Source organism: Solanum stenotomum, chromosome 5 (assembly GCF_019186545.1).
Source record: "Solanum stenotomum isolate F172 chromosome 5, ASM1918654v1, whole genome shotgun sequence".
NCBI classification, from domain to species: domain Eukaryota; kingdom Viridiplantae; phylum Streptophyta; class Magnoliopsida; order Solanales; family Solanaceae; genus Solanum; species Solanum stenotomum.
The window spans coordinates 42,787,949-42,801,424 of record NC_064286.1 but is presented as its reverse complement, the minus strand read 5'-3'; the positions used below and the strand labels follow the sequence as shown (position 1 = coordinate 42,801,424).

General features: G+C 34.5%; 1 protein-coding gene across 1 annotated transcript; it reads left to right on the top strand.

The window, feature by feature from the left end:
- Positions 1–9,373: 9,373 nt before the first annotated feature.
- On the top strand, positions 9,374–12,429 carry LOC125864872 (elicitor-responsive protein 1-like). Its single transcript, XM_049544966.1, has 7 exons — positions 9,374–9,477; positions 9,568–9,672; positions 9,763–9,889; positions 10,005–10,076; positions 11,373–11,418; positions 11,513–11,831; positions 11,914–12,429. The coding sequence occupies exons 1-7, from the start codon at positions 9,432–9,434 to the stop codon at positions 11,949–11,951; spliced, it is 753 nt and encodes a 250-aa protein (XP_049400923.1). The 5' UTR covers positions 9,374–9,431; the 3' UTR covers positions 11,952–12,429.
- The last annotated feature ends 1,047 nt before the right edge of the window (positions 12,430–13,476 follow it).

Below are 13,476 nucleotides of genomic sequence, written 5' to 3'. Positions count from 1 at the left end.
ATATATAATATTAATTTCATGTATCTTTTATATGTATCTAGTACTAATTTGATGTATCAAGTATCAATTGCATATGTTATATCCAAAAACATGTATCTCGAATACATAGTAAGCATATACATCTAATTATGTGTATCTAAATATGGAATATACAAAAAGAAGAAGCATATACATCTAATTATGTGTATTTAAATTTCATACTTTATATCCAAAAACATGTATCTCGAATACATAATAAACATATACATTTAACTATGTGTATCTAAATATGAAATGTAGTTGAATCACATGAATTTAGGAACAAATCACGACTGTAGAGTATCTGTCGTATCATTAATATCATCGTGTTGTTAAAAATCATGTATCTGAAATTTAATGGTGGATACATATACATGGTCAGACACCCCATTACTAAAAATGCAACTCAGATCTTAATTAAGATTACTACTTATTGGATACACATGTTTCAAGGGCTATATCAAAGTAATATTGGTACTACCAAATCCATGTTACAGTAACCAAAGAAAGCCTTAGAAGAACACCAGCAAACAAAAACTCTCTACAATACTCCCTTTGATCCTTTTGCGTTGTGGCATAACATAATCAAAACTAAGATCCATTTCTTCCGGAGACAAACAATCAAGACCCACTCTGAATTAAAGTTTTCTCTGTAGCAGTTACTTTGATTTGATCTAGTTATAAATGAACAATACAGAATAATATTTGGGTTCAGGAGAATTTGTCGGCCATGGTGATGATATCTTGAGAAGAAGAGAGTAGATTAGCTATTGTTGGAATGAAATTGTACGATGAAATTCCTGAATCATAAAGGAGGAGAATAATTGAGTGATAAATATGGGAGGGGAGAATTAAGAAATAGTGGTTGATTTGGAGTGACAGAGTTAATTAAGCAGATAATTAATCAATCTTAGTTTTAAGGTATATGGGTATCTAATAATCTAATTGTATCTTCAAATAATATATTAATATATGGTTTAAAATATTAAAAGTGGTAATATATGTAATTGTTTGAAAGTAAAGATAATATTAGTATATATAATAGTGATGTATGTCTAATAAGGTAGTTTATCCAAAAAAAATATATGTGGAAAAACTATTTTTAAACACTTGAAAATTATTTTTGAGATCATATTTAAAATGTGGGGGGCTCTTTGCTTATGACAAAGATAAAATTAGACTTAGTGTCTAATTTAAATTTGGAGCACAAGATATGAAATTCGATGATACTTTTGTATTATGTTAGACACACAAAATTCTTGGAGTATATTTGATATTGTGGTCGTTGAGTTGCTCTTTTACTAGTATATGGTATGACTAGTATGAAACTACCAAATTATATGTATACATGTTCAAAATGATTGAGTTCTTTTAAGAAAAAGTGCCACTTAAAATGTTGTGATTTTTCATGAAAAGATATGTCTATTAAATATAACTATTTGTATAGACAATAATATTGGTGAATAGTCATTTGTCATGTTTTGTAAAAGAAACATTTGGACTATATTGCCTTTATTGGACCCGATGAAACTTTGTTCATGGGTAATTCTATAACAATCAAATTGAAAGTTATGGAAAGGTCCTTTCGAAAAGGACATTTGACAAGGTGATGATTCTAAACAATGTTTGTATTCACACAAAATTGTAAGAGACAGGAACAAATATTTGTGAGGAAAAGCTACCTCGCGGAGAGCTTTTCGAACTCAATATTTTTATTTGTTCTTACTTGCTTGAGTCAAACTATTTGTGACATGAACACTTGAGACATGTCAATTACAAAACCTTGTAAGGAAAACTGATCAACTTAGAAGTTTTGTCTAACGTTGAGTGCAATAAATAAAAATGTCTAGTTTGTGTGAAATCTAAGTATGCTAAGCATTCTTATAAATCTGTTGAAAGGAATTTTAATTCCTTAGAGTTGATTTATACTTACATTTGTGATATGAAGTCAACACCATCTCGTGGTGGGAAAAAGTATCTCATAACTTTTATTGACAATTGCATTTGAAACGATTATGTATATTTGTTGATGGTAAGGATCCTTAGAGTTGATTTACACTTACATTTGTGATATGAAGTCAACACCATCTCGTGGTGGGAAAAAGTATCTCATAACTTTTATTGACAATTGCATTTGAAACGATTATGTATATTTGCTGATGGTAAGGATGAAGCAATAGAAACATCTAGGCAATATCAAATTGAAGTTGAAATCAGTTGGGAAAAAGATAAGAAGCGATAGGGATGGAGAATATAAATCTCCTTTTGCAAAAATATGTTTGGAAAGTGGATTTATCCATCAAACAACTGCCCTATTCACCTCAATCTAATGGAATTGCAGAATGAAAAAAAAATCAAACTTTGGAGGAAATGATGGCTACATTACTTATAAGTTCAGGTTTACCACAAAACTTGTGTGGAGAAGCTATCCTTACAGCAAAAGGGAACAACAAAAAAAGTTGTCTCTTCAGAAAGAAAGCAATAAAAAGTTTTGTTTGTTCAGGACACAATCTATTCCATGTGAGAAATGGAAAGGAAGGAAATCTAACTTGAAATATTTCAAAGTGTGAGGGTGTCTAGCCAAAGTCCAAGTTCCTATTCCTAAAAGGATTAAAATAGGACCTATGACTATGGACTGTAAAATTAGACTCGAGTAGTCTAGTGAAGGGTCTAAAAGACCTTGAAAGAAAAAAAAGGAGAATGTACTTAAGAAACAGATTGAGAGGCGTAGTAAATGTCAAAGGACATCTACTTCCTTTGAATATAATTTTGTAACATTTCTTGTGTCTTCTGTAGACTCATCCTTTTGGAAAGATGGTGTCAATAGTGAGATTGATTCAATCTTGAGCAACCATATAGGAAGTTAATTGATTTACTTCCAGAAATTAAACCTTTGGGTTCAAAGTGAATCGTCAGAAGGAAAATGAAAGTCGATGAAACTATTGACAAATACAAAGCAAGACTTTTTGTCAAAGGTTGTAGACAAAACTAACTTTTGATCTTTTCAACACATCTCGCCAGTAACTAGAATTACATTCATTTGGATGTTAATTGTGCTAGTTATGGTATATGACCTCCAAATTCATCAAATGAATGTGAAAATAACTTTCTTAAATGGAGAATTGGAGGAAGAAATTTACGTGGAAAAACTCGAGGGTTTTGTGGTTCCTGGTAAAGAAAAGAAAGTTTGTGAACTTGTTAGGTCACTTTATGTATTAAAACAAGCACCCAAACAATGACACAAGAAATTTGACCAAATCATGTTGGCAAATAGATTTAAGAATGATGAAAGTGATAAATGTGTTTACATTAAAATCACAAGGTCATTGTTTGTTTGTATATTGATGACATGGTGATCATCACTAGAGACACTAATGACATAAATGCTACTAAACGTTTGCTAGAAAGCAAGTTTGATATGAAAGATCTTGGAGTAGCTGATGCGATCTTGGGTATAAGAATCCTTAGAACTCCATAATGTTTAGCATTGTCACGGTCTCATTACATTGAAAAAGTATTTGACTAGTTCAAATATTTGGATTTCAATATTGTCAAGACTCCAATAAATGTGAGCTTTGCATTTAAAAAGAGTGAAGGCGAAAGTGACTCACAATTGGATTGTGCTAGAGTATTGGGAAATATGATGTATATCACGAAGTGTGCGCGATCATATATAGCATGTGTTGTTAATGAACTGAGTCGATTCACGAATGATCCCAATCAAACTCATTGGATGACAATGAAAAGAGTTTTGGGGTCTTTAAAATATACTCAAAACTATGTCTTGCATTATAATAATATCCAGCAGTATTGAAAGGATATTGTGATACAAATTGGATCACCGAAAGCAAATGAAGTAAAATCCACAAGTGAATATGTATTTACTTTTGGTGGAGGAGCAGTCTATTGGAAATCTTTCAAAAAGACATGGAGGAGCAGTCTAGATAAGGCCGGTGAATAAGTTGAAAGACTCTGAAATTTCTTAATAGATATTTTTTTTTGGCCCAAACCATTGACATCAGTATGCATACACTTTGATAGTCAAGATGCAATAGGTAGGGAATGGAGCATGATGTATAACAGAAAGTCTCGCCATATAAGACATAGACATAATACCGTTAGAAAACAACTACTCTCTAATGGAATTATCACAATTGACTATGTAAAGTCAAAGGATAATGTGTCGGACCCACTTACAAAAAGGCCTAACTAGAGAGAAAGTTGAAAGATCATCTAAAATAATGGGTTTACGGCTTAGGACAAGTCATCATGGCGGTAACTCTATCTAACAGACTGGAGATCCCACCAACTAGATTCAAGGAGAAAAATAAAGTTGTGATTGACGGTTCGACATTGTCAATCAACTCAATCCATTCTCATGATGAAGACAATGTTCAGGAACAAGGATACGACATTAAGGCTTGTTAGTGAGTTAATAAAGTTTAATGTTTTTAATGATTTGCTAACTTTGGCAGACTTGATCAAATAGTGTATTTACGCGATGACACAGTTAGAAATCACCTATGTGAGTGTGAAGTGTAAGCCGCTTCAAAGAGAATTATTGTTAAAAGCCTATTCTCTATACACTCATAAAATCAGGAGGTGTTCATGGCTGAAACGAACACAACCGTAAGAACCATAAATCGTAAAGGGTTAATTGTGTGACATATGGTTGTCTAGGTATACACCAAAGATCGACGGTTCAAAGATATCGCATCTACCGATTGACCGAGTCTATCCGACATATGTTCACTACGGAAAGTCCAAGGGGAAACCTACTTATCTAGATGCAATTAATTCTTGCTTGTAAAGTACACATACTTGTCTGTTTCTTTGTCTTGGAGTCATTCCCCATTCATGCGGGGGATTGTTGGGTTTTAAAAGGTGTGAATGGAAAATGAAGAGTTGCAACTTTTATGAAGAGTTGTGACTTTTATGAAGAGTTGTGACTTTTATGAAGAGTTGCGACTTTTATGAAAAGTTGCGACTTTTATGAAATGTGACTTTTATGAAAGGTTGTGACCTTTCCGAAAGATTGTGACTTTTCCAAAGGTTTGTGACCTTTCCGGTAAGGCACAATAAGAACCTTTTCACACTACCCTTTGTTTTCTATAAATTGAGGGATTTCCTCTCATTTTAGAAGAACTAATTTTTCTGGACTTCTTTTACTACTACTATTAAATCTAGTATTCTAAGTGTACTTTACTGCCGTCGAGTGTTTCGCTGACACCGTGGTTTTAGGTACCGATACACCGGTGAGTAAGATCGTTCTATCCTGGGAGGATATATTCCGTTAACCTCAGGTACTTGAGGAGAATAATTTCCTTAAAGGGACACTGTGCATTCAGTGGGCTCGATTTTCTTTCTTTGAGAAAAATATTTTTATGTTGTTTCTAATTTGTTTCTAATATTTTCTCTACTAGTTTTAATTTTCTAGTTTGAAAATACTCTTTAAACTTTGTTGTTTCTTATCAATTTCTTCAAAGTTTTGTTCTAAGTATCTTAGAATACAAGATAGAGAACATGTTATGCTAGGATTCGAATCCTCACATCAAGGGTATTAGCACAATCTTTTTCAGCTTATGAGCCAAAGCACCCATCAACCGTTTGCTTAATGGGTGCTCACAAATACATTATATCAAATTTTCAATATTTTCTATATACATATACAAAAAATTTATCGAGGTCTATAAGTGCTCGAGCACCCAATACCATATACATGGATTCACCCCTGTTCTTATGGAGCTCTTTAAAGATGCTAGACATATTCAAAAATATAAGAAGTGATTAGGAATGAAACATGCAAATTTTTAATCTAAATGGGAAGATTTGATTCTTTGGTGAAGATGAGATCAATGTAGACATCTTGCAAGATTTAGAATAGCATATTATCATGAAGTTGACTTTTCAAACAAATGGTGAAGTTCTTATAGCCAAGATAGTTTATGCTAAATGTGGGGTAATATATATATATATATATATATATATATGGTTAATAAAAATAATTTAATCATAATAAATCTTCTAAATTAATTAGATTGAGTAACATGAATTTGGAGAATTCATATAATCGACAAAATTTTAATGGGACGAGGCAGAGGAACATTTAAACATAAATAGGGCAGGTAGGGCCGAGCTTGAGAAATGAGAGTAAAGGATCCATTTAAATCTTCTTTGGGGGAAATTATATTATATACGTTAGATACTTAGATCAATAATACTTTTAAATTCTCTAGTGTGTTTATTTTTTAATATTTTAAATCTTCTTGATGAAAATCTCAATTTCACCACAAAATACATGATGATACAAAGAAATTAAAATTTTAAAAAGACGAGGCATATTACGGGTTACTCAATTAATATGTAAAAAAAATAGTCTTGCCTGACTAAATTAAAGTTGTTGCAACACTCAATTTCTAGGTCGCCATATTCAACTTTTATTTTCTATCTACTTTTATTTTTTGACAAATTCAATCAAATATCTGATAGGAACATTACGACTGATTCTTTTTCGCATTAATTAACAATCCTTTTTTTTCTTAGTTTTGATAATTGTTTTGGTTTTTACCCTCAAGTAGCATCCTCAGTTGAATGATTACTTCACACGATTTTTATTGATGCAATCTCCTTAATATGAAGCTTACTAACTTTGTGTGTCTACTATGAGTACAAGGACTTCCTTGTAGGTGTCATATACTTTTACTTTGTGCGTGTCAATAACATGACTTGGGTCGTAAAAACGTTGATACAACATTAATACATAAAATATTGGGTGCACTCATGACAACTCTGATTATAGTGCAAATCGATATGCCACAAACCCAACTCTCTTGAGAATTGGATAGGGACCAATATACTTGGGGCTAAGTTTTCCTTTTCTATCCAAATGCATGATCTGTTCATTGGTGACTTTTGAAATACACAAAGAAAACTTCTTCAAACTTTCTTCTGAATATAATTTCTAATAACTCTGATCTATTTTGAATCATTCTAAAATAATTTTCATTTTATTTAAAGTATCGTGAAATATTTTTCGACTACATAAATTGTATATCACTAATTTCAAACCAACCGATATGTATGATATCATCTTTCATAAAATGCATCAAACATAGTCATTTGAATACTTGTTCAATAAGTACAATTGCACCAAATTGCTAGGAATGTTGTAAAAGTAAACTCACGATGACTCGTCTACTATCCATATTCTCATATGCATAGGGTGATGTCCTTTACATAGTTGTTTATCTGTATACTCTTCGTCAGGGGCAACGTAATTGAATTCATAGTTTTTTATGTGGACAATAAATTCATATCAAATTTATTTAAATTATAATAAATAGTAGATATGAACATATAATTTTTAACAATAACATGTTGAAAGCTACCAACAAAGGTTGTGGTGGAGTGATAAGTACTGTTTCCTCCTTAACTTAGAGGTTTCGAGTTTGAGTCTTCTTGTATATGAAATCACCTTAGTTAGGAAGCGGTTTATCCTCCAATGTGGGACTTTCCGGTGCGAATAGGGACAAAGCTACACCTAGTTAAGGAAGGTCAGATGAACAATCTTTGTCGGAAATTTTTGCGAGTACATATGTTAAATATCTATATATTTGGATATATATTAATATTGAACACCCTTGACATAGTAAAAACCAATAGCCCAATGGTTAAGGCGGTTCAAATCCGCCTAGAGGTATGGGTTCTCGAGCCCAGACTTAGGCATTTTATTTAATTTTTCTTAGTTCCATTTTTAAGTTAAGAAAAAGAACAGAAGTCATAGTTTTGTTTTGATAATCTAACTAACAAGGTTTATTCTTTACTTGTTCTAAGTATGAACATCCTTGACGAAAATCTTGACTCCGCCACTGAGCGCAAAATCGAATTTAATTGGACTTCAATGTGGGTATCGAACATCAGGTTGGGAAACCACAAAAAGAAACATGTTCAAAGCTAAGTCCAAAGGGTTCAGGTTGAGTAGGACCAAAACAGAATATTTGGGGTGCAAATTCAGTGATGCGTTGGATGAGGCAGATGTGGATGTGAGACTAGCCACACAGATCATCCCCAAGAAAGAAAGTTTTAAGTATCTTGGGTCTGTAATCCAAGGGAGTGGCGACATCGATGATGATGTCACACATCGCATTGGGGTTGCTTTGATGAAATGGAGGCTTGCCTCTGGAGTCTTATGTGATAAGAAAATTCCACCTAGACTTAAAGGTAAGTTTTACAGAGTGGTAGTTAGACCGGCCTTGTTGTATGGAGCGGAGTGCTGGCCAGTCAAGAACTCACATGTCCAGAAAATGCATGTTGCGGAGATGAGGATGTTGAGATGGATGTGTGGGCACACTAGGAGTGATAAGATTAGAAATGAAGTTATCCGGGAGAAGGTGGGAGTGGCCTCTGTGGTGGACAAGCTGAGGGAAGCGAGATTGAGATGGTTTGGACATGTGAAGAGACGGTGCGCAGACGCCCCAGTGAGGAGGTGTGAGGGGGTGGTTGTAGATGGTACGCGGAGGGGTAGAGGTAGGCCTAAGAAGTATTGGGGAGAGGTGATTAGACAGGACTTGGCTCAGCTTCGCATTACCGAAGACATGACTCTAGATAGGAAGGAGTGGAGGTCGCATATTAAGGTTGAAGGTTAGTAGGGCTAGCGTGTTGTCCTCCCTTGAGAGGGTATGGGTTGTTAGCGTTTGTAGTAGTCCTAGCCTTTTGTTGTTTACTGCGTTTCACTTATCGCATTGTTCTTACTGTCTCCTTTGTTGATTATATACTTTCTTTCTTATTGGATTTTATGTTTTATACACTGTTTTCCTCGCCTTTCACTTGGATTTGATGTACTTGAGCTGAGGGTCTCTCGGAAACAGCCTCTTTACCTTTACGAGGTAGTGACAAGGTCTGCGTACACTCTACCCTTCCCAGACCCCACCTAGTGGGATTTCACTGGGTATGTTGTTGTTGTTGTTGTTGTTCAAAGCTAAAATCTTAAAAAGTTGAACCCATAAAATTTAAATTTTGAATCTATCTTAGTTCTTCGTAGAGTTTGTCCTTGGTCCTTACCATATGTTTCTTGACTTGTAAGGGATAAAATTGTCTATTAGATTTTAAAAATTACGAGAAAGACATATGTTAGAACTAAAAATTATCCATTATAAATGTTTTAGTCGTTGACGCTACCAATTTGTAACGCGCATTCTCTGTTCTGGTCAACCAAATACTTATATTAACCGAGTTTTTCTTTTTATATAAGTCAAAGAAATGAACCCGAAACCTCCTATTGGTTGATTTGTTTTCCTTATAAAATAAAAACCCTCCTTATTTTTTTTCTCTCTGCTAATTTTAGACCCAAATTCCTCCTCATCGTCGTCTTTGCTTCGTCTTCTTCTTCTACTTCTTCTACTTCTTCTACTTCCATGTCGATACCATATGGCATCCAAGGCCAACTCCTTGAAGTAACTGGTACCAACTTCATTCAGCTATTAGTACAAAAAAAAATGAAATTTTATGAATTTCCTCCTCATTGTTTGCTTTGAATTGTCGATTTTGTAGTTGTTGCTTGTAATAAATTGAAGGATACTGAATGGATTTCAAGACAAGATCCGTATGTTTGCCTTGAATACGGCAGTTCCAAATTCCGTACTCGTACATGTACAGGTACAAATTGAATGGATTTATATCTGTTTACTTTCATTTTTGGTGAATTTGGATGAGATTCATGCTTTTGTTCTGCTATTTTATACGTAGATGGCGGAAAAAACCCTACGTTTCAAGAGAAATTTGTGTTTACACTCATTGAAGGGTTGCGAGAGATCAACGTTGTTGTGTGGAATAGCAATACTGTTAATTCAGATGATTTGATAGGGAGCGGAAAGTAAATCTCAATTCGTTTTCTCTTGTCTAATTTGGAATTGTTGCTTAGTTGATTGAATGATCTATTTAGTTTGTTAGTTGAGTGTTAATTCTTAAATTATTTAATTTAATTCTAGGGTTCAACTACAGAAGGTTCTCTCACAGGGATTTGATGATACTGCTTGGCCACTTCAGACGAAGAAGGGCAGGTAAATTGATAAAAACAACTGCTACATTGTTCATTTCTAGATGAATTTGCTATGGTCTTTCTTTTACGGCGAGAATTGTGTTTATGGTCCTTCTTAGTTTGAATTTGTGTCTTTTGTTGCTTGTATCTATGACAATCTTCTACGTTGTGATTCCACTCTTTCATGTGACATTAATATGACAATTTGCGACACCAAGGTTTGGGACGTATGGTTATGATGTGATTCTTTACAGTCATCACTAAAGTTCTTCATTTCATCATTATTGATTAACATAGATCTGTCTATAACTAGCCATAAACTTACTTCCGGACAGTGATGCAGGTGGAACTTAGGCTTTTATAAGCTATCTGTATTCTGTATAAGTGTTGAAATTTTGTTTGTTCAACTTTCTCCCCATTAATTGTCTACTTCGGGTTGTCCAAGCGGAGTCATGGATCAGCTCTTTCTACAAAGAGCCTTATAGACCTTTAGACATACTCGACACAATTGGGTCACATGTTGGCTTCAAGTTGGGTGAAGAATTAGGGGTAGTTGAGGTTCAATATACTAGATTTGAGGCGAGGAATTTCTGTTATTGATTACCTTGCAGGATATAAGTTGAGTCAACAAGAGGTGTAATTTGTTTTCTCATATAAAAGGTATTTAGTCGGCACACAAGTACTAACACTGGTGGATTCATGGGGCTATAATGATTTTTTCTTCATAGTATTTGTGAAGTCATTGGAGACGGATGAAGAGAGCAGCTTTTTCAGCACTTGTGTATTCCTAATGTGAATTAAAAGATATTGCATGTGTATGTATTTTTAGGTAAGGAAAGGAATAAGAAGAAACATCGTGTCTTTATTCTTCTTCTAGGAAAAACCAGAAGATAAGCAAAAACTGTTTTATGTTTAGATCTTATGTCTTTCTTTTCTTGATGGCTGAAAAATTGCTCTACTTTAACCTCACCTGTGAGGGACCTCAATGTTTCACTTCTGTTTTATTGTAAGCATTACACTTAGTTTAAGCATCAAGGGGTGTATACACAAATTCCTTTTCAAATCTAGGAAAGAAGCTCCTGTATTTCTAGGGAACTCAAGGACGCCTTGTGTCATGAACAGAAACATTAGTAGATTTGTCTGTACATATCTCTACAGTTAATAAAGTTAATTTGAACTGTGTGAGCCTAAATTTATAACAAAGTAGTTTTGTGAAATTGTCTTGGGCTCTTTTGCACTGGATGTTTGGGGTAGGGTTGTAATGAATGAAATCACATTGTGTAACAGAAGTACTTTGGCTTGTATATTTCTTTTACAGGCATGCAGGAGAAGTTCGACTAATAATGCACTATGCAAATGCCAATGTAAGTGCCGCCGTCTTTTCTTAGAATTTCTTCCTTGCTCCCCATCCCAAAAATCTTTTAATGTCTTTAATACGAATTTCTCTTTTACTTCCAGAAGCCAGCAACAAGCCATGCTCAATCAGGCCCTCAATATGTAACACCAACTCCTGGATCATATCCATATTCAGTAGCTCCACCACATGTAGCTTCTCACCCACCACCTTCTGGCTATCCAGCACCATCTCCTTATTCCACAGCCCCGCCTCCTTCAGCATATTATCCAGCATCTCCTTATCCCACAGTCCCACCCCCTTCAGCAGCATATCATCCAGCATCTCCTTATCCCCCTCAATCGGCTGCTTATCCTTCACCTTACTCATCACCTGCATATCCGCCTCAGCCTTATCCACCACAGGGTTATTCTTATCCTCCAGGTAAATCTTGTAAGATGTGAATTTCCTACTCTCCCCTGGCATGCCAATTAGGGTTAACTATATACTTTTGTTGTCTTGCTAGGTCAATACCCTGGAGCCTATCCTCCACGATCACATTGATGGCTATGTTCTTAAATGCTTGGACAAGGATTGTGCACAAACAAGTACTTGCTGAGTTTCCATTTATTAGTGTGGTCTCATATCTTTGTCTGGTATTGAAATTTCAGGACTTCTCCATGACATGTTTGTGATTGCTATGCTGAAAGTGTTTAATATTTGTAGAATCTGGAAATTATTCAAACAAAGCTTATGTTTTGTGCCTGTACTATATTGGAGTATTCCCAAGCGAAATGTACAAAATTTTTCTGTCAGATAGGCTCCACCGGCTTTTGTATTTGCCTCATTGCCAAATGTGGAATCACATGATGATCATTCTTTTTTACATGGAACACTTTAGATTGTACTTTTGTGATTTACATCCTGTAGAATTGTTGATATGCCAGCTTTTTGTAAGTTGAATAAAACATATATATTTTTGGGAATCTTGCCTCTTGGCCACTGAATTTGAATTAATCCAATAAGGTTTTAGTTTTCTTAATGTTCTGTTGGGAAGTAACTTGCTTAGTAGTTTGATTGGTCGAGAATACCTTCAAATGCTATGACCTTCTCTTGGATGCTTGTATAAGTACTTCTGCCTGATGAGTACTATATTTGCCATTCTCAACTTCTGTTTTATTTCGAGCAACAATGTATCAAAAATTAAGTGCACAAAGAAATAAGATAAGGACTCGAGTAGCAACACATATTGTTATATCAAAAGTAGAAGCCTAATTAGACTTGGTTCATAAGTTGGTTAATTTACCAAGGACGGTCAACTCATCATCGATACTAGAAAAGGAACCTAGAATTACTAAGCCACCTAATAAGAGAGGACTCCTCTCAAATACAAAGTATCTAGAGAGTCATAAATAAGAGAGTCTCTCCCCTTATAAAATTAAAAAAAGAGGATCTACTAGAAATAAGACATGTTCAAAGGACGAGAGGGAGTTGCTCGGATGGTAAGCACCCCTCACTTCCAACCCGAATGTTGTGAGTTCGAGTCACCAAGGGAGCAAAAGGGGTGGGAGCTCCTAGGGAGAGTATAAAAAAAAAAAGACATGTTCAAAGAAGCTATTACTTACACAAGAACTAGCCTAGATGAAAAGGATAAAATATCAAAAGGTGGTACATATGTATTTGCACCAAAGCTTGGAAATGGATCAAGTGTGAGTAAATCATCCTAGTTGAATTTTATGTTTGATAACAACCGTGTTATACTTCTTAATCGGAGGTGTAATTTGAGCGAATTAGTAATTTAGTTGATCAATGGTTTCAATCAATACTTATAAGACATTATTATTCTAAGTATAGAATTCTCCTCTTTTTCCACCATGTAAGCCTCTTGATGACGATCGAAAGATCTTCTAATCATCTTAGACGGATCTCTTGTTGAGTGAGAATAATATGATAAATTTCTCCAATTTTGCAAGGATTGGCTTCGTTGATTGTCTGCTAGATCTGTCCTTAAAAGACTATTCATTGAATCACGATCGCTCACATTAAGCACAATAAAACTAGTAAAATGAGTAGGCAGGTTACTCAATTT

Excerpts from the sequence above, each read along its gene's own strand:
- LOC125864872 (XM_049544966.1), top strand. The coding sequence starts at position 9,432 with ATGTCGATACCATATGGCATCCAAGGCCAACTCCTTGAAGTAACTG. Across the intron at positions 9,478-9,567 it reads CCAACTCCTTGAAGTAACTG|TTGTTGCTTGTAATAAATTG; the intron begins GTACCAACTTCA and ends TCGATTTTGTAG. Across the intron at positions 9,890-10,004 it reads GATTTGATAGGGAGCGGAAA|GGTTCAACTACAGAAGGTTC; the intron begins GTAAATCTCAAT and ends ATTTAATTCTAG.